Source organism: Dermacentor albipictus, chromosome 8 (genome assembly GCF_038994185.2).
Source record: "Dermacentor albipictus isolate Rhodes 1998 colony chromosome 8, USDA_Dalb.pri_finalv2, whole genome shotgun sequence".
Classification (NCBI taxonomy): domain Eukaryota; kingdom Metazoa; phylum Arthropoda; class Arachnida; order Ixodida; family Ixodidae; genus Dermacentor; species Dermacentor albipictus.
The window spans coordinates 122,632,080-122,653,504 of NC_091828.1; the positions used below are offsets into that span (position 1 = coordinate 122,632,080).

Sequence of the window (21,425 nt, forward strand, 5' to 3'; positions counted from 1 at the left end):
TAAGCATGAGGTCACAGGATCATGTCCCAACTGCCATGGCAGCATTTTATACAGCCATGCAGCTTGCATTGGACGTACGTTAAATCATCCTTATTCACCCCCATGCCATACCCTTGTATGCCCTGAGGCATTTATTCTCGAATTAAAAAAAAAAAAAAGAGCCCAGGTGGTCAAAATGGATCTGAAGTTCCCCACTACAGCGTGCCTCATAATAAAATTGTGTTTGTGGCATGCAATACTCCAGAATTTAATTAATTATATATTTAAGGAATCTTGAAGGCAATATTAGCAACAAAAAATTGCTTGCAAAAGTGAGACCTTGGTGTTCATGTGGTCATTTGTAAATATGTAAATAAAGGTTTAATCAAGTTGTCCATGTGCAGATGCACTGGGAGTTCTTAAAAAAAGTAGTCGTCGGCAGGTTTGTCTGAACTTGGCAGGTATGAGAATACCATTCCAGGTCTTGGCTTACGGATGCGACGCAAGAAATTTTTTCAATATGCTTTTCGTGCTATACTGTACGTGTTACACCACTTGTGTAAATTCTTTTTTCTTTAGTACTGCAGTGACAAATACGGGCACCAGCAGAAGACGAAGAAGACGACGGTGGTGGTTGGTGCTTGCGCTCGTTCTGCTCAGCCATTGCCCATTTCTGTGCATTCGTATATCATGCAGAGCGCATTTAGCCCGAAACGCGTACTATCAGCACAAACACTTTTTTAAATATCGCTTGGAGTGCTTGTCTGAGAATGCGTCCAAGAGTGAATAAGGGAAAAGTTAGTTATTGAATATGTTAAACTAGCCATCTCAAGATCGGCATTTATTATGCAATTCATTTATGCCCCTCCCAGAAACCTACCCACAAAGGTAGAACAGTGCTGTCTGCGACAGGTGATTTAAAGAGACCAAAATGTGCACATCCAACATGTATGTTGGAATGTGAAGCAAAGCTTTAGTGAAGAGGTTAATTAAATGCTTTACAACTAACTTCAATGCATACTTGTATTTTGTTTACTTTCATGCTATGCAACTTGTAACCTCACGGTATGTTTATTTACCACAAAGGTTACAGCTTTATTGTCACGCAATTCTTTTAAGTTTATGCTCTGCATCATTTGCAAGCTGCGTCAAAGTCCAAGCACCAAATCGGGTGGACACACAATGCGAGACCTAACGCCGCAATGACATGAGGATGAAGCTGACGTACGATGAGTGTCGAGAGAAGAATGGTGACGATGGGTGTATGTACAGCGAAATACGACACATATCAAGCAGCATTTAGGGATTATATACCTCTTGTGTCACAGTGGGACATAGCCATCCTGGAGTACTGGCCAGAGAATGGGTAAAGAAACAAAGAACGGCAAAGAAACAAACACTTGCAAGCACAAATGCTCCTTTACACACAAGTATTCTCAAAGAAAATTTATTTCTGAATTTTGTGCAATGCTCAACGTTCACTCTGATAAAAATACTTCTTTGCTGAACATCGCAAGTGACAGAGCAACACCATGTTGGTGACTAGGGCAATTTCTGGTGCCGAAAGTGAAACAAATAAAAACATTATGCATAAAAAGTCGACTCTCAAATTGTGCAACAGCCACTGCTGTGATTCGTAACAACATAGATTCGCATGAAGAGGCCACATTTGTGAACGTTTTGTGCACAAAGTAACAGTGGACCCGTCACAGCCCAAGAGACCAGACGTCCGCGTTTGAATTTTCCAAGGCAGAGTACAACAACACTCTAAACAGAACCATGAATAACATACGCAGACCCAAACTCGGTCTAAATCATGCCCAAAACAGGTTTGTGGATAAATATGTTGACAACACATCGCTAAGCTGCGACAGGTGGCTCGTTGCAATTTACGACATAGGTCGCAGTCGTAGTGTGGCTTGTTGCCCTGTGTGCACTTAGGAATAAAAAAGAAATTTCCATGCCAAGTTAAAGGCACCAATGGGTTCAAATTATCTTAAAATACGGGGGAGACAAACATGAAGTGAAGCTTTTGGGTATTGTCACCTACATAATGTGGGAATTTTTCAAGCACATAAAACGTTTCATTAATTTTGTTCTCAACAATTTAATGCCATGCTGCTTAGGTCAGTCTTTATCGATTTCATATAAATGCCAGTTTTTCTTTTTGGTCTAAAAATGGCACACAATTCTTCTGAGGTGTATTGTTAGCACTGGAACATAGAGCATGCATGATCACATGTACTTGGAAGCTGCCTGTTGCGCGAGGCACGGAGTGAAAGGCTATATCTAGCGAAAGCGACCAACAAAACTAAAGTGACCAGCAAAGAGAAAGCACGGAACGTCCACACAACATCAGGGAAAGAAAAATCTGGCCATGAGAAAGGCAGTGCTTCAGTTTTGGGCTCCCACAGCGGAGGCGTACAGAAATAGAGGCAATAGTCGCAACTAAAATTAGGCGGTGGCCTATTTTGACAGTCGACATGGCATCGATGTAAGGTAGAGTCGGGTGCAAAATTTTACAGGACATGGGTTTCACGACAAATGCAAATTTCTACGGTGCTAAACAATGGCGATTCTAATTTAATGCATCGTTTGTAGGTTGCAAAGGCTTCATGCAAGCCAAAACTTTGAATTTGAGCCCGAGTGTCCAGGCTTTGTAGCACTTTTTCGCAATGTCTCATGTCCCATAAATTCTTGCAGCCAACTACTCCGCTGCACAGAACCAGCACGCAGTATATGTCAGTATTCAACTGTGAGCCCTTGCAAAACTTTCTGCACATTATAGTAAAGGTAACTCGAAGACTGATTGTACAAAGAGATGCAGCCAGCTCTGCAAAATGCCCTAGTGAAAGACCGTAACTGTTACCACAACATCCCGAGTCAGAGCCAGCAACCATTGAGCTCTCTAGTAGGCGTAATTTATGACAAAGGATCACGGGAGGGAAATGTTGTGGTGTAAAAGCACATTTATAAATGTGCGCAAAGAATTAGAAAAAAAACCATAGCTGGGACACATTGTAAACATTTAAAGGTAGCGTTTGCTTACAATGTCACTGGCACACGTTTGCTTTCACAGACGCAAACAATAAGAGGCTGCCTAGGATTATGTTGTCTGTGGGATTTTTGTGGGAGAAGGTAGCCGATTCATTTATGAACGTATTATTTATCACTATATTTAACACTATTATTTAACTTATTTCTGAACTTATTTTTAGCGACCATTGAATAAGTAGTTAGTTTCATTGCGTCTGTATTGTTCATATTACCTTTGTTATTTGTCATTGTTCTGCTTTCATACCCACTCCTGCAATAGCCAAATAGGGCTGCAGTATATACAAATAAATAAATTTATTTATTTTATAGAGCAAGCAGCCTCTCGATGCATGTTGTGAAATCAATATTTCCCAAGAATATGGCAACGGCCGATGACTCCAGATGTTACCGGCATTCAAATGGCCATTTTGAGATCAACACCAAGATGCAACTGGCATTACAAGCAGGATGCTAGCAAATTATGGGATCAACTAGGGACACATGGTAGACTCCTCCAGCAATGCACGGTACGGATAGTCATATCAACGCCAAACAAATTTCCACCAGCTGTGGCGGCCGTCTTTCAGGCAAGCTGCACGTCATATCGGATGCCACGTCGTACTATGCATTTCACCATTAACTCTGCCTTGCTTCTGTGAACTGCACGCTTCTTAACCTTCTTGTGGCTATGCTTGAAGCTATTCTGGAAGAGAACACCATGCTGGAGGATGACGCGGGGCATCATGTTCATAGTTCGAAGACTGTTTAGCATGAGCAAAAAAAAAGAAAAGGCACTCAATAATAGGCAAACTAATTTTTCAAAGGCACTATGGGCTGCGGTCAGTGGGTAACTGGCAAGTGCCTTATGTGGCAACGAAGACCACGCAGTGAAGTTTGTCTGCCGCACAGGCACTATTGCAACACCAAACCTCGTACACATTTATAAGGCAGCCATGTAGTACTAATGAATTATCACCAGTGCATTCACTGACAGTCTCTGACTACTAGTAATGCCCCCATGGACTTCTCCATCTAGCAATGCCCGGCAGAAAAAATATTAACATCACATGGTGTCTGCTCGTGCGACACTTTACGTTCTGACAGGGTACGCTTGCAGATAAGTATAAACTTAACACATACCACAGCTTTTGTATAGACATAAATACCACAACGCTACGTAAACACAAATGCTCACACACACACACAGCTCTGAACATGCAAAAAAGACAACTGGTTAGCTTTTGAACAGCTCATGGAAGGCACTGTTTGCGATGCATGGCGCATGCACTTTTCCACACGGCAGCATCACGACAAAAGGCCACAGAAACATTTTCATCACACACATCTGCGACAAGCAGGCATCATGTCACTGCTTTGCAAACGCAGCAGGCATGTGAAAATGTGTGTACAGCTGTCGCATCCCTGCTACAACCCTGCACACAAAAAATTATAACACCTGCTGCAGAGGTTCAGCATCTATGGTGTTTGGCTGCCAAGTGCAAGTTTGCTGGTTTGATGCCCAACCACTGCAAAAGCATTTTGACAGGGGTGAAGTGGAAAAACTGCATTGAATTGAGCAACAATAAAGTACAAGGCAACACGCAGGTTATGAGACATGCCATAATGGAACGGTTGATCTCTCCTATCTGGGGTTCTTTAATATGCGCACGAAGCATGTTATGCAAACATTCTCGCACTTTGTTCCCACCAAAACATAACCACTGTGGTGGGAAAAACACACACTTATATTTCGGCGCTTGTTTAAAGGTCCACTGATGTTCTCAATTAACCTGCAGTCCACCCGTGCTTTCACTATCGCTTTTCATGAACCTTCCGTTGCTTTGGCATTTTAGGAACACTAGTTTAACGGACAACTTCAGCGATTTTTTGATGACAACAGATGTCAATGAAATTTGCTGGGTATGTTTCCCTGAACACTTCTGTCATGTCCTCAAAAAGCAGGTTTCAGAATCACACAGATTTTTTACAAATGAATTAATTTCCTCGAAAGCCTTACCTTACCTCCTCCTCAGTTACAGGCCACATTGTGTGTGATGTTAGGAGTGTTCCATGCAGAGAATGCCGGGATCATGCAGAAGAGAGCGACGAGAATGTCGAGAAGTCAACGATCGTGAGTTAGTGCATGGCGTGACAAGTTGTTGTCACGTGAAGTTGCGTTCCTTGTGGGTGGGCAAGAGATGGGAGGCAAGTGGTGTTGCATTGTTGGCCGCACCAACTTCTGCCCTCGCCATCCACACACACACAGTGTGAGCCGATGCCAATTGCGTTCAGCCGAGGTTAAGGCAGTGTGTCACAGTCGCGTAGTTCATGCGCCTACTGCTGGCAGACCTGAGCTACTGACCTCAAGCTAATTAAGCTATCAGGATGAAGAAAACGCCTTCTGTAGTTCAGTGTTGAACATATGAATTTGAAATAAACTGTTCCAAATTTTGTGCAGTGCACACACAAAAAGCGAGAAGCAACAACACGGAGCAGTACTGACATCAGTACATTGCCGTTTTTGACGGAAAGCTGCCAGCCACACTTACCGGCAGCTCCCTAAATTATACGCGACTAGGAACATGGGTGTATTTTTATGTATTGTCATGCAGACTCATTATTTAGATATCGAGGTGCACTGCTTGCTTCGTATCGCGAATGGGCAGCAAGCATAGGCCCCTTCGATGCAGCAGCGCAAACAACTGCCTCATTCAGCTGCCAAACGGCGTCAATACTGGCATCGGCGTTACCACAAGAAAACTATACGTTCTATAAACGAGTGATCATATGCACGAAGTCCTCATCTGTGTCTACATTACGGAACACATTGGGTGCATGAAGAAAATATGAAGAATGATAAGTAGGCAGCATAACAACGCTCCAGTACTACGGTCTCCCGCTCGCTGTTTTCAAAGTTGTGTGGTCGGCTCATATCAGCGCTGCTTACATGCAGAAAATCTGCCTGTGTTTATATGTTCTGACATTAATTGATGTCAATGATGACCAGCTAGCATTATATCTCAAGCTGGCAACGAGTGGGGTTGCTCTACTGCCAATGTAAACAAATGCACCGGTCGGTGCTTTGGACTGTCAGCGGCATTCTTGTGGGATACAAATGCGAGAAGTCGTGCTCCACGTCTTACAGTGGGCATGTAGAGTGCTTCCCTGAGAAGGGGTAAAAAGCCGAACATAGCAAGCAGCACGTATAAAATCTGTGGTTAGGTGCTGCCCTTGGCCTTCGTGTTGCGACACGATATGCAGCGCATGTCTGCTGGCTCTTGTGGCAGCGGGTCAGATGCAAACGGGGATTCGTGGTTACTCAATTCGCCAGAATAGTACCCGTCTCCGTTTGACAAATCCGAAAAGCTGACGCAGCTCACATGGTCATCCGAGGTCACGAACCAGCTGAGCTGCTCTTCGCCGATTTCGTTCGACCGGCAGGCGAGACCGGCATGCCTTGCGCACCTTCCCCTCTGGAGACACTCGTGATGACACACAAAGAGGTTCGTTCGGTTACTTGGTGAAGTTTCGGTTTCAGTTTTGCACTTTTTTGCTTATTTAAAATTATTTTCAAATTTACGGAACAATTCTACTAGATCAGATGCATGACAGCAGGAACCTAAATATTCCATTACCTTGACATAGCAAAAAAATCGCCGGAGTTGCCCTTTAAGTATACATTTGTGCATGTTCATCCTTCAGCCAGACACCCACACCAGCATATGAGCGAATGTAACAAAATTTACATTGGCACACGTACCGTATGGCCGGCTCTAAGCAGGCACATATTTTCTCTCAAGAAATGACAAAAAATAAGTGCCAAATTTCCACAAAATTGGGTGCACAGGACAGCCATGTTGCCAATGCAAGCAATCAAGCAATCCGTAATAAGCAGAAAGACTACACACAATGCCATTAATATTAACAAATGCTGGCATCTAGTGTTGAAAACTTCAACTAGGAGCAAGTTTATGGATATACTTGTCAGCAATTCCCACTGCAAGGTGTTCTTCGCCGGGACCATCCTGGTCATGGGTACAGAAAGAGTTGACCATATAGCAACAAAATGTCACTGATACAATGAGTCAAGCACACATGCATCCGCAATGAAAAAAAAAATTCTGCAGGCACTTTTAAGAGAAGTTGACTAATTGGTTGCAGAATGTTAAGTGGTTTTTCCTCTCAACAGCAGGCCATACTGTACATGCTTTCACTGTTGACTTTGGTATTTCTGGATGGCACATTTGATTGGCACTTCGCACCCGGGTGTAGAAAAGCTGCCGGCAAGAGGAAAACGTTTTCAAGAGAGTGAAAGTCGCTTTGGAAAGTGCAGAACACACGTTTTCCCTGGGCTGCTGTTGCACAAAATAATCTACCCATAGGAACTGCATCGACAAAAGTGCACAGCACAGAAGACACCCAACATGGCTGCAAGCGTTCCATTGTTCATCCAAGGCCTGAAGTGCTGGGATTTGCACAGTCCTGACATTTTCCAGCATCCTGAAACACAAGCACGCACACACGCACACACTACTGCTGGAAGTGTCAGGCCTCGGGAGGTGCGGGCCCACCATCGTTGCCGCACCCCGAAGATGAGTCCTTAAAAGACACATGATGAGCATGCAGACTGGCGTGGACATCACAACTTTGCCACACAGATTTCAGTGTTCGTCTGGGCCACCGCCGGCCGCTTTCCCTTCTTCTTCGATGCCACTTTGCCGACCGTCTTGGCCACACGCCTTTTGAAGCTGCGGAACGTCAAGAACGTCTTGCTCGCGGGCTTCTTCGTACTGCCCGCCGTCGCAGTGGGGGGTCGTGTCCAGTCTGGAAAAGGGGTGCCAAGATCGTAGGTTTCCGTCGACTCGCCCAAGAACTCGGAGTCCTCATCGCCCAAGGCTATTATAGCAGCAGTGTGAAAAGGGAGTGGTCAAAAGGGGGGAGGGGGCAGTAAAAAACAATGTTGATCTTCTATTGCATGCTTAAAAGTGAGCCTAAGCGTGAAACACTTCCCCGTAGCATCAGCAAGAATCTAGGCACTTTACGTCTACGTCAGTAGCGATATTCACTTAGTTACTTAACTACGGTTGCCGACTGATGTCGTAGGATGTTTTCACAGCATTGACATTTGCCACACAGGTGCAACGTATAACTTTGACCAAAAATTCGGACACTTTGCAGCACACACTGTTCTGCTCTACAGAATCAAGCTACATGATGACCAGGAAGTGCAATTTTCTAGTTCATCAGTGGATTGGTAGCACCTTCACAACACAGAGAGTAGAGGAAGGATGCACTGGCTATGGTTTGATTGCACGTTTTGGCCTAATATATTCCACAGCAATTGGGTGGTCGGACAGTGGAACAAGCCAATCCGAGGGGCAGACTTATGATCCAATATATGTGCGGGGGGTGGGGAGGGGAGTACATAATTTCTTTTAGTATCGGCCCACCAATGATTACTTTTGCCAGAACACAAGCATGCAAGTACAAGTATGCATGCTTGATCTGTACAGAGACCACAAGGAATTGGTGTTCTTTTAATAAAAGAAACAATTTGCAGAGAGCACACATCCTGTGCTGCGCGTTTGATTTGCTATCCTTATTCAGCTGTGCTGCTTCGACTAAATGTGCTATGTAGTGGGACACTTTCAGTCTACAGTCTACTAAGTATTATGTGTTTTTACAAAAATTTTTGTCACTCAGACAACAAGAAAAATGCCTGCCAAGTATACAAGCCACCACATGTAGACTACAAGAATGACAAGTCACCCACATTTTGGACATCAAATGTTGATTTGGTGCAGGCCCCGAGCAGCTCTTTCTTTGCCTTCAATTTCGACAAAATACAAGCTAATCTGGTTGCATGCGAGTGTGGGTAATTAAAGCAATGCTTTAACAAGTTTTGACAGCCACCAGAATAAAAAGCCTGCTTTCTGGTGAAGAAGTACTCTAGGGCTCCCATTTATTCACACCCTTTGGTGATCCCCAACTGCATCTGAAAAATCGGTCTGCAACCGCACATGTCCAATGACCGCATTTCTGCAATGGCCAGTGCGAAGGCCAGCAAGCCCCGAAAAGCGTGACATGTGATTAAAGACTCCCATAAGAAACCTTAAGTAAACAATAACATCAAATCCCCTTATGAAAGGTGGAACTTTTCACCCTTTTTACAAGTGCTGTAGATGCCCCTCTGCACAGGCAAAGAGGCACGCACGATGCTCGGGACACAGGAGGCTACTGTTGTGCCGTGCCGTGTTTTCCTCCCATTTTAGTTATGGTCCGTTGACAACCCCCCAGGAAGGAGCCGAGTTGGCACAGAAACATAGAGTTGTAATAAATCCATCATTTGGTTGAAGATGTTCTCCATTATCCCCAACTAGGGAGGTAACATTTGGCTTCCAGTCTATCAAGAACCTGTAAGCCTACTCTCACGGTGCTGGAGTGGCTGTCATAGCATTTCAAAAGCTTAGCTTGCTAGTGCACCTCAACTTATCAGTGCCACTAAAGATGCTGCTGCGACTACTCACCTCTTCGCCACCTTTGGTACTCCTTCTCCATCTGACGCAGCTCGTTTGCAGCCCTGGAAATAGAACAGCACAAAGGTCTTGCAGGCAGAATTCATCAAGTCCTGTAGAACAGGTATCGACATTTGTTAACAAAATGGCCTGCTCCATATTGCCAAGTAGAACTCATGGGCTGCATTGCGAAAATGCATAAATTCTCATGGTTTCTTATTACTATAAGGTATGTGGGAAGAACTTGCGGAAGCATGCTGTATCAGTGTGAAAGCTCACTTCTACACTAGTGATATCTCATTCACTTTGCAGAGTACGGAACGTAGGCTTTTCTTGAGCAATTGTCAACCGATAACAAAGCTTATCTAAATACTTTCTATCCCTTTAAGCAGCAATGAAACAAAGGGAATCCATTGCGATTCATACAAGACGACATGAGCCGAGTGGTGTACTGACCTCAGAGCAGGAGTACTGACAAAAAAATACTGCCTCATTTTTTTTTTTGCCACAATAGGTAGCTGCCAATTCTATAGTAATCATGGTAAGTGGCCTCAATTCCTTAAGGAAACAACGAATGATTACATCCTCATTAATGTAACTAAACCAAACTGTGTGCCAAATGCAAAGTGGCTTCAAGCTTGACACGTGCCTCCTCGCGACATCCCAGAAAGCAGAGGTGGAGGCCACATGGCATCACAGGGTGCTGTGACATGTGCATCAGTCATCCAGTGAGCTATGGTCTCAAGCTGCACCATGACAGCGGTGCCCAAGGCTAGGTATGTGCCACCACACATTTCCAATACTTCACTGGTCCTCTACTAGCGCCCCCTATCACCTTCTTTTCCTGTTATCCTGTGAAGTGCCCGATATGCTCAGCTTTTGATGAGACAGCCAGGGTGGCCTGCAATTGCAGAATCGGGCTGACTAATGAACGTCAGCGGTTTGTGTGGCTCACTGATGCTCAATTCTTCATCTTTCCATAAACTTGTTGTCCTATCTTCATTGCGAGTCTAATTTTGTAGAACAAACCGACCAGCCCAGCGCATTAAGATAAACCTACGTACGCATTACTTCCAGTCTGTACTTGCCACACAAGAGGGCAGTGTTGTACAAGTAACAGCCACTCCATGGTTTCCCACCCAGGAGACCTTGACCGCTATGCCCCAAGACTGCGATGAAGGCAGACGTACTGCTCAAGAACTCACCTGCGTTGTTCCACATGGTGCTCGGCCAAGATGGCATCCCTCTTGTTCACTATGCGAACTATCCTCACTATCAGGTCGTGTTCCCGATCCCGTACCTGTGAAGTCTGCTTTTCGGCTGCAAGAAAATGTTATTGGGTTATCACAAAGGAGTGCTAACACCGGAAGTTGGTGTGGGAACCATGCATCGCTGCCCTGACGGCTTCGAGCGATGATAAACCCTTATGCAAATGATAAAGTTTGCATGTGAAGCGTAACTTGTCATGCGCCAGAAAACGCCGCACGCTCAATGGAGTTTGATAAGCTGACAATATGCACGATGTTGAGAATCAGCTGACGACGCACACAACTGAGGAAGGACAATGTAAAGGACATTGTAGGACAATGTAGGACATTATGTAAACAAAACACACTGTCAGTCCCACTACAAGTGTTACACTGTCACCTTCGACACGTACGGTTGAGAACGACGGCCCGGGGGTTCAACATGGCCTATCAAACAAAACAAGCACGCAACCAACGAAGCCATAAATAGAAATGACCATACGGGTAATAACAGCTTTGCTCGCTGAACCGGCATCGATCAAAGCTACAGGCTCGCTTGCGACATAGGTTGAACACGATATCAGCAGATTAGACGGCGTAGCAGACAGGTGCCGTAAAGACAGATGGAGCTAGTAGTCCCGCATGCGACAACATTTCTGTCAAGAACGGCGCCCAGCCTGATCGCCGTACTATCACCGTCAGTCACGCAGATCCTAAGCTGCCGGCAATTAAAACACGTGCCAGGACGGCCATGCATTCAACGAACAAGGATAACGTGGAAAATCGATCCTTCTTACGCAGCGATTGACTGCCTGCTCCTCAGCGGCCGACGTCGCACCAGCCTCCGCCTCTGGGCCTCTTCGCGCTGCAACCTTTCAGAGCTGCTGCTACTGCTACTGCTGCTGCTGCTGCTATCTTCGTACTCGCGTTCCCTGTTCTCCATGAGCCTGATGTACATGAGATCGGTGATCTGACGGGTCGTCATGATGGACATGAGCAGCGGGTCGGCCAGCATGTCGTTCACGCTCATCGTGGGACGCCAGCCGCGAGGACGCGGGCTCGACGACGATTCCTCGTCGCTCGACGCGGTCGTCTCCCGTTCTTCTCGGGCCATGAGCAGCAGCATCAACTCGTTTATCTGATCTAGCGTGAGGAGCCCGAGTAGCAGGCTGCTCGACATCAAGTCCTGGAGATTCATGGTCGCAGTGAAACTACGTCCACTTCGGACTTCGCGGTCCGCGAAAAACTCGTTCTTGTTCGCCGTTAAGTAACCAACAAAAGAAAAGGCTGCCAGGCGTTTACGCAAAGCTACAGCTCCCTATATTTTGGGCATGCCTGGCCAGTTGCAACGAAATGTGTGAAAACGTAAATCACTGGGCGGCGCCACTTACTGCCATGTTATGCGCCGCTATCCGTTGCCGCTTCTGCATGCAGCAGAATTGACATGCGACAAATTTGACATACAACCTAACAAATTTTCTACAACTATGACCTCAATTTAGGAAAACAGCGTCCTTTGAGTAAGTCAGCTTAATCCTTTTTTTATCGGTGTGTGCGATTTTGGCGTCAGTGAGTGGCATTACAGAAATGCAGAGGGCTAGGAATTAAAAATTATCGTAGAGTTTCTTATAACTCTATGCACCACCTATTTCCGTAAGATGAAACTTGCTGTTGCTTGAAACCTCGAAATTATGTTTAAAAGTTTCGACTACAACATGTCTTATTTTACTGTTGTTGTCACAAGTTATAATAGGTGGTGTCCAAATTCACGCCCGAGCTGCGATTGACTCGTGAAAAGTGTTACAAGAAGGGTGAAGAGATGGCGCCACCAACACACTGGTCACGCAACTCACCTGAAACCTGCGCCACCATACCTGCGCTCCCACCGTCGCGGCAGCCCTCCTCCTCTACACTCTAAAAACTGTTTGCACCCTTTGGGGTGTATATTTGTCCCACAACAATAATCGTCATCTGCGTTGCTTGCGTTTTCTTTCTTAAAAACTCGGCGCTCGCTACTTTCCTGTCGAGAATGCTGCGTCACACTGATAACGTGCATGTCGTTCGTGACTGGGAAGTACCGGGCTCGCAGCGTTAAAGAAAGGAAAAGCGGGCAGCACGGATGACGATTATCGTTGTGGGACAAAAAACACCCCAGCGGGTGCCACTGTTTTTAGAGTGTACTCTCTAAAAAAAAGTTTGCGCCCTTTGTGGTGTAGATTTGCCGCACAACAATAGACTCTACACTCTAAACAAAGTTTGCACCATTTGGGGTGTATATCTCCCACAATGATAATCGTCATCTACCTTGATGCGTTTCCTTTCTTTAACGCTGCGAGCCCGGTACTTTCCAGTGACGAACGGCATGCGCGTTATCAGCATGACATAGCATTCCCGACAGGAAAGTAGCGGGCGCAGCATTTTCAAGAAAGAAAATGCAGGCAAGACAGATGACGATTATCGTTGTGTGGCAAATATACACCGCGAAGGGCGTAAACTTTTTTATAGACTTTAAAAAAGTTTGTACCCTTTGGAGTGTATCTCTGCCACACAACGATAATTGTCATCTGCCTTGATGTGTTTCCTTTCTTGAAAACGCCGCGCCCGCTACTTTCCTGTCGGGAATGCCATGTCATGCTGATAACGCGCATGCCGTTCGTCACTGGAAAGTACCGGGCTCGCAGCGTTAAAGAAAGGAAACGCATCAAGGTAGATGACGATTATCATTGTGTGGCAGAAGGGGCACTTCAAAGGGTGTAAGCTGTTCTTAGAGCGTACCGTAAAATAATTTACACCCTTAGAAGTTAAAGGTGTAAATGTGTCTATAACTCACACCCTTAGGGTGTGAGTTATACAACTGACACCCTAAGGGTGTGAGTTATAGACACATTTACACCCCTTTTCACTTTTTAGGGTTTAAATTATTTTACAGTGTGTAGTCATCTGCCTTGCACGCATTTCCTTTCTTGAAAACGCATTAGCAAGTTAATGAAAATCGATCTCCGGAGCTCTGTTTTTGCCACAGAGCGTGCAATAGAAAGTCCGGTGAATTCGCAGAGTTCTGTACTTTGAAGTCCTCGAACGAAAAGCGCGTACCCACGGTTTCGCCTACGTTTCCAACTTACCCGGCAACGTTGTGATCCAGTGCATCTGTTTTCTTAGTCTGTTGGACTCCTCCTGGAGCACGACATCTTGCAACCTGCGCATGAACACAGGGTACCATGATCGCAAATATGCAATATCAGCAAAATATACGATACACTGTACAATCGATTTTCAGGCAAAGATAATATGTTGCTAGTCGTAAGTGACCCTTAATTTTAGGTTCCATTTCATCAAAAGTTATCGTGCACCTAAAGATCTTAATTAACGAGCGTTTTTGCATTTCGTCTGCATCGAAACACGGCCGCCGTAGTCGAGATTGAACCGACGATCTCAGCAGCGCAACGAGACAGCAACAATGCAACAAGCAACAAGGTGGGTTCGGTTTGATGGAATACAACTGAAACAACTAAAACGAGCGAGTTTGTTGCAAAACACCTTGGCACTTTGGCACTTTGGCATTTCGTTAGACAGGTGACAGCATTTCTGTAAAATTAAACAGAGCGACACTAAACTGGCATGGCTCGAACTAGCTACAACTTAGCAATTAAGCCTTATGTACTGCGCCTTCTTACGCTGAGATCAGCTAAGCCCATACGGGAGCGTCAGAAAACAACGCAGCCGTAACAGCTCGCTGGTACAAAGTCATATATAAAGAAACGAAGACGTCACGAAAAAATATCGCCGATTTGCCCGACAGGCTTAGCATTGTTAGCAATAGTAATGTATTGGACAACTACACGAATCGAGGTTCGTAGTTTTATTGGTCGCATAAATCGCAGTAAGCATTCGTTCACTAATGAATTACAAGCATAGGCGCACGGGAAGCCAGTGCACGTGAAACGACCAAGCAGTTCACCTCGCCCAGCTATTGCACCCGCTGCACATTGCCTCCACGGTAGGGCGCCCGGACTACGAACGCGCTCAAGCACACAGACAGCCTTGCGCAGCCACGGCCGGGCCAGAGGAGGAGACACACGTACATCTGCCGTGAGCACGAATTGTCTATTAGAAATAAAACGAATGGGCACCTGCCTGTCCACTGCCTGGCGTGCACGTGCAAGCCGATCATGAAGGAAACAAAGATTTTGTGCCGCTGCCGAGATAGCCGAGCCAGAGAGCTACTCGAGGCGTACCATATTAAAAAGAAGGGACAACAATGTGTCAGTGACACCTCAGTTTATTTACATACCAGTGAGATTAGGTTTATTGACGAGCGTAGGTAGGTCGCGTTTCGCATATACAAGGTTTTACTTTTCTTTTACCTTCCCCTTTTTTTCGCGCACGCGCAGTGATGTGTATCGGGTGTGTATTTATATGTGTACCTTGTGGAATAAACTTTAGTTGCAAGTCTGCGCCCGTCCTTGTCCCTCGCTGTCTTTGTGGTTCGTTTGCTCGCGCAGTTATACAATGTTCGCTAATACCTACCAACTCGCCCAACAACAAGTTCTACTAAAGAATGCAAGATAATTGGCTTCTGAATAGATTAGGCGGATTTATAATTCACTATAAGGTGATCCAAGGCTATACAGCTTCGCTCAAGAGTGTAGTCTATTTTTCTGCCTTGCGCAAGGAAGAATCGCAGATGCCCTTTCGACAACTTCATGATGTGTAGGAATATTTAGTTATCTTTGTTTATTTATTTCACTAGTATCAATATGTATTCTCCTTAAGTTGCTACTATCGATGATTACATCGGCGGAAGCGCGGGGCAGTGGTTCGAACATTCTGGACGGCGAAGTGTGAACGAATCAGTCAGACAGTCAGTGGTCACGTATGTCAACTATAGTCATTCAGTTGGCTAGTTATATACCACTATAATACTAGTTACTCAGGTCATGATTGTGTTTGGCGCACCGGATAATTTGCTTTAGGCAGGTGCTCAAAAGAGCACCGGCATGAAGTTTTTGGCAATTCATTTCTTGCATTAAGTGGAGGTCCTGGACCTCTAAGCCTTAGACAAAACGCTCGCAATCCTGAGAGAACCCTAAATAATTTAACCGCTTTTAGCCGGAGTGAGTGTCCAAACGTTGCCAGTGTCCTGCTCCCACGTGACTACCTTCTGCGTTGTGACGTCATGACAGAGTAGAACCGAAACCACAGCTGGCTTTTGAAAAGCTGATATATTTCTTTATTTAGGGTTCCCTCAGGGTTGCCAGTATGCTTTCAGATTAAGAGGTCTGAGACCTTCATCAACCGCAAAAGAAATGAATAGTAAAAAACATCATGTCACAACTCATTTACTAACACAGCACACTCTTCGGCGAAATGAGTAAGGCGGTGTTGGTGCGGCCCTTGTAGCCCATACCTGTAGACCAAGTGGTTGGCCCTGGCCACGAGGTGGCTGTGCATCCTCTGCACTTGGAACAGGCCCTCCTCCACCTCCTCGATGGCCTTGCGGCCGGGACTCGAGAACTGGCGCAGGGCACCGGTGTCGGCCAGCGCGGCTCGGCGCACGTTTCGCACCTGGCGCGCGTACGCCACGCCCATCTCCGTCAGCATGTCCATCTCGCGGAAGCGGAACGGGTCGGCGGGCGACGAGCACGACGGCGGGCACTTGTGGTGCAGCGGTGTCGGCCGCGATGTCGGCCGCGTCGTGCTGCTCTGACTTCCGTCGACGACTACGTCTCCAGGCGGCGAGTCGGTTGCTCGGCGCCGGCGAGCTGGTCGGTCAGGAGGCCCTTCGGCTGACGAGGAAAAAGAAATCGAGCATTCATTAAACAGTCTTAGCCTCATAAGTTTTGCCTTTGTCACCAACACCACTACCCCATCATAATCATCATCAAGAACAACCAATTTAGGTCAACCACAGGTACCTAAGAGCGTGTCCACTTCTGTTCTGGGATGCTATACTGGCCATGTTGGATTCTGCCATGTTGGCCAGTTTTAAGCCAATCAGAAAGGCCGTAGCAGCGTTGTGGACCAATCAAAGTTGACAAGATGGCGAATTGGACAATACGGCGGAATTTGATGGTGTCCAGAATATAGCATTCCGGGTGTTTGCACCCGTCGTCCTTTCACAATTCAACTCTAATCATGGAACACCTACGAGACCGATTCCAAGCCTTACCTGGCAGCCCCATGAATCTCCCGTACGAATAAGTGCTATTACCGAACTGCCGTCGTTGAGTTAGCTGTGCTCATTATATACCAAGCGTGGTGCAGGAACAAAAGACGGAAACCGCAGTGTTGGTGGCAACGTCTTGCGGCGCTATGTTGGACCACAATGCGTTAGCAATGTTTTTCTGCTGCAGGGTAGTACTCGCTTAAAACTAAACGATGCAAAAATATACTTACGTGATAAGTGCGTAGTTGACGCTTACGCCTTCGCGCCAGTAGGTGTAGTAAAACGAAGCATTATCGTGCACACAGCGTCACAAAGGGCCTCTTTAGTCTAAGTCTGCAGCATCACTGTAATATCTTAATGACTATGACACGTATACGTCAGGCTAAGCCTCCCTATATAATCTCCTTTTTACTGACATTAGTAGACGAGGAGATATTGGCACGGTGGCCGGCTACTCCTATACGCTCCTTGTCCCGTGACAAAAAGGCGGGTCTCTTCATTAACAAGGTGTACTTAAGAATACGTAAGTGCGCATAAGTAAGACACACATTACAGAAAGAAGAGGTAGACGGAAAATGCGCAGTTACGTAACATTAATCGTGCGCGTACTTTTAAGATTTTAAGGCAGTACGCGGCAACGAACAAGTTATGAACAGATTATGCTGGTTGTTAGGTGCTGCGATATAGATGAGACTCCCTATCGCCCAACCGTAGCCGCTGGGCCACAAGCGGGTCACTACAAGTTTCGTGCAAACATCAGTGGGCGCGGAAGAACATTAAACACAAACCAGGAGTAAGAGGCCGAAACAGAATTTGCGAAGCGGAGTACTGTTACCAGAGTTGCTATGCGGTCCGATATAGAACACACAACGAACGTCTGATGGCCGTGACGAGTGCATATGCCGACCTAGGAGATCACGCTATGGAGCCCGCTCGATTCACGCGCCAGGTGCGGCGTACATGTATCAGTTCTCCGTCGCACAATGCAAAATGTGGCAATCCCCTTAATTGCTTTTTCTGCCTGTCTTCTCTCGAAAACTTCGTTCGCTTTTCAAGGTTGATTGACGTGATGGGGAAACAAATGCCGCCGCTCCAAATTAGATTTTGTATGTTTTCATACCCTCAATCCCCTCTCTCTCTCTTTCTGTTCACCTTGAAATTCCGGCGCGATCACTCGTTTGTACACTGCTTTGTGCGCGACGGGCGCCGTCTGTATAAACACGCTCCCAACGAAACTGTATAGATAGTGTTTGCGCAGACGAATAGAATACGAGTCAGCGTTTGCTGACAAAAAAAAAAAAAGGAAGAACAGAGACAAGCGCATTCTTATAGCCTCTCCACCAGTTCCCCTGCTGCCCTCAAGTTAAGCCTAACGGCTCGCTCGTCGCTGAGGGCCACTGCTGACGACAACGTTACGTCATCAACACGGTGAAATCGTAAGTGACGACGTCACGAGTGACGTGTAGCCGGAAGTTGACCACAACAGGTATCTGATTGAACGACTTGCTAAGTAGCGCTCCTCTGCACAAGGCTATCGAGTGTGGCGTGTTTTTAAGGCCAGCTGGTGACGTACTGCAGCCACTCATACGAAAAAAAGAGAGACTAGGTCCGCTAGAATTGGGCTTTCTTGAAAGTGCTTTCTTTGTTTTTACCGTGTGGTGTTTTCACAAGCCGCAAGGAATGAAACTACGTACGCTCTTTGCGTTTCCGCGTAGCGAACACTTTGCGCAGGAATCCTTCGACTCTGTGCATTTTTCGCTTGCAAGCGTCATGTGCGTATCTGTAAAAGGGGAAACATAGGGAACCGCTCGTATGAGCCATGTTGAAGTGCGCACATGTGACCGAGAACGTGTATTTTGAATATATATCGGTCACTAAGCGTTGAAACCATTTTAGCTGCTGAAGCTGAGGTGATGTGCTAGTTAGAAAAGACTCGAATAAGAATCCATAAGAATTCCAGTGCGTTTAAGTATACTGATGGATACAGTTAAATAGCCCGAAATACCATTAATTGTTATTAGTAGTGAAAGGTGACTCAGAAGTTGGGAAGGAAGATGCTCTGCTCATGAGTTTTGGTTTAGAAACATGCCATAAATTAACGAACTCGTGGACATTGCACAGGATTTTACATTTGTAATTGACACCCCATCGTAACTGCGAAATGATTACACCGTTTCGGTTGATCGTAACATTAAAAGGATGTTATTCCAGACGCATGCGGTGTGTTTAGCAGGTTGAATTCGTAGCTTACAGCTGTCATAGATGAACCCGAAAGAAGACAAAAGCATACCAATAATCTTGTTATACTTTATTCGAATAACAGTGCCCCACTGTTCTTAGAGTGTAAGAACAGTTTACACCCCTTGGCTTGCCCCTTCTGCCACACAAAAATAATCGTCATCTGCCCTGATGCGTTTCCTTTCTTTATCGCCGCAAGCCCGGAACTTTCCAGTGACGAACGGCACGCGCGTTATCAGAAGAGGCACTCCAAAGGGTGTAAACTGTTCTATGCTGATAACGCGCGTGCCGTTCGTTACTGGAAAGTTCCGGGGTTCGCAGCGATAAAGAAAGGAAACGCATCAAGGCAGATGACGATTATTTTTGTGTGGCAGAAGGGGCAAGCCAAAGGGTGTAAACTGTTCTTAGAGTGTATATAGACTAATTTCTGTTGAGCCTACCAAGGAAATAAAATACCGAGCCACCCGCTAAGTGGCGTCTATAAAGCATCCATGATTCATTAGAGAGTGTTAGAATAGGGGCCCCAATAGTTTGGCGCCCCAAACAGCTTTGCGGGTGTTAGCGTAGGGGCACGCAGGAGTGAAGAGTTTTAGAATAGGGCTTTGCGTTTACGGATAGCGTCTCGCGCTGACAGCGCCACTACGTCGTCAAAGAAAAGGTATTAGAAATAATTAAATAAAATATGCCATTTTATGATAGGAATAGTAATTTTGACTTGCGTGCATTCGCGTTTAATTACAATTTATAGGTTATTCTGTAAGCAGCAAACAATTAGTTGCGCTTTGTTTCAAACAAACCAACTTTACGTGCCTTCGCCAGCCAAGCTTAGCCGTGTTAGGCCTATGAGCCACAATATCCACAATCTAATTCGAAATCAGCGGCGTCTAATGAATCTATTTTCATAACACACGCTAGTTGAGAGAATGCGATAACCGCAGTCACTTCTCCTAGCTTGCGAACTTCACCGGTTACGACGAATCGAGACCATTTTGGTGCTAGGCTAGAGCCGTCGCTTCGATGGGTGCCGCCATGTTTGCTGACGCAAAGCTTTTGGGGTCGCTGTTTGGGCTCCCGCTAAATCGGTGAAATAGCGTTCCCAACGCAAAGCCCAAACGCTGTTGGCGTCTCGAGCATGCGCAGTGGCTTCGACACTATTTCATTGGGGCCCCAAAACATTTGGGGCGCCTATTCTAAAACTCTCTATTCATGCGCGCACTTGACAGGTTAACCTGTAGACGACATCAACCTCCCAGGCTGCATATCACTCTCATTCATGCATAAACACCGCCAATGACGACGTGATACTGTGTCGAACGAATAGGAACGAAAGCACGGTAGAAGCTACAGAGTCTACGTCTGTGCACATCTACAGAAACCACCTTTATACATTGTTGGTCCCCTAAACCTAACCAGAATTCCATAGCGGATGTTTGACTTGTGCGCGTATACCTCGTGCATTTCGTTGTGCGGGGGAGCGAAACAAAAGTGAACAAAAGCAACAGGCACGGGCGCGCACACATGCACGTATACACACGTGCAGACACACAGCGGCAGACCACAACAAGCACGACTTATCCGCAACACTCTCCCAAAACAGCTCTGGCCTATCTCCCCCCCCCCCCTTTAACATACGTGCACGGACAGAACACAAGCGAACCAGAGAACGAACGAACGAACGAACGAACGAACGAACGAACGAACGAACGAACGAACGAACGAACGAACGAACGAACGAACGAACGAACGAACGAACGAACGAACGAACGCAAACACCCTGTCGCGATGTGGCTACGAAAGTAGATGCGACGCAGCGTCGTCCCGACAGAGTTTTGCCGGCGCGCATGTAGACACAACGAAGCGCGAACCACAGACGCGTATGTCAACCTTGATCTCGACACGGACCGACTTAATGACGCCGCGGTATAACGCGTGCCGGACAGCGTGCGCGCGTGAGTTCGTGAGCGCCAGGCCAAGGCTGCAGCCGCAAGCGCAGACACAGGAATGGCGGCTGAGCGTTCTGTACAAAGTACAGTCGACAGTAGAAGTTTGGAGACCACAGGTTCCGCCCATTTTTTTCTTCGCAGTCTGGGCTCAAAGGCTGAAATCAAGTGGTATTACACTGTCTAGTGCACATGTTTGACCAGCGTCGTGCATTGCGACACTTTCACGTTGCACCGCTGTGCTAGAAGAAATTATTATTATTATTATTATTATTATTATTATTATTATTATTATTATTATTAT

At 46.1% G+C, this 21,425-nt stretch overlaps 1 protein-coding gene across 6 annotated transcripts in view; it reads right to left on the reverse strand.

Annotated features, from left to right (window-relative positions):
• Window positions 1-1,410: 1,410 nt before the first annotated feature.
• Window positions 1,411-21,425, reverse strand: part of LOC135913013 (uncharacterized) — a 50,681-nt gene continuing 30,666 nt past the window's right edge. For 3 of the 6 annotated variants that reach the window (XM_065445646.2, XM_065445647.2, XM_065445650.2), the window contains exons 2-6: window positions 16,185-16,563; window positions 13,900-13,973; window positions 10,736-10,850; window positions 9,543-9,595; window positions 1,411-7,911 (exon numbers count right to left, since the gene is read on the reverse strand). In XM_065445646.2, coding sequence (XP_065301718.1) covers window positions 7,655-7,911; window positions 9,543-9,595; window positions 10,736-10,850; window positions 13,900-13,973; window positions 16,185-16,563 — 878 coding nt within the window. In that variant the 3' untranslated portion in view covers window positions 1,411-7,654. Of the gene's footprint in view, window positions 7,912-9,542; window positions 9,596-10,735; window positions 10,851-11,574; window positions 12,139-13,899; window positions 13,974-16,184; window positions 16,564-18,637; window positions 18,720-21,425 lie in introns of those variants that run through there. The other 3 variants (XM_065445648.1, XM_065445645.1, XM_065445649.2) reach the window with 3 other exon arrangements.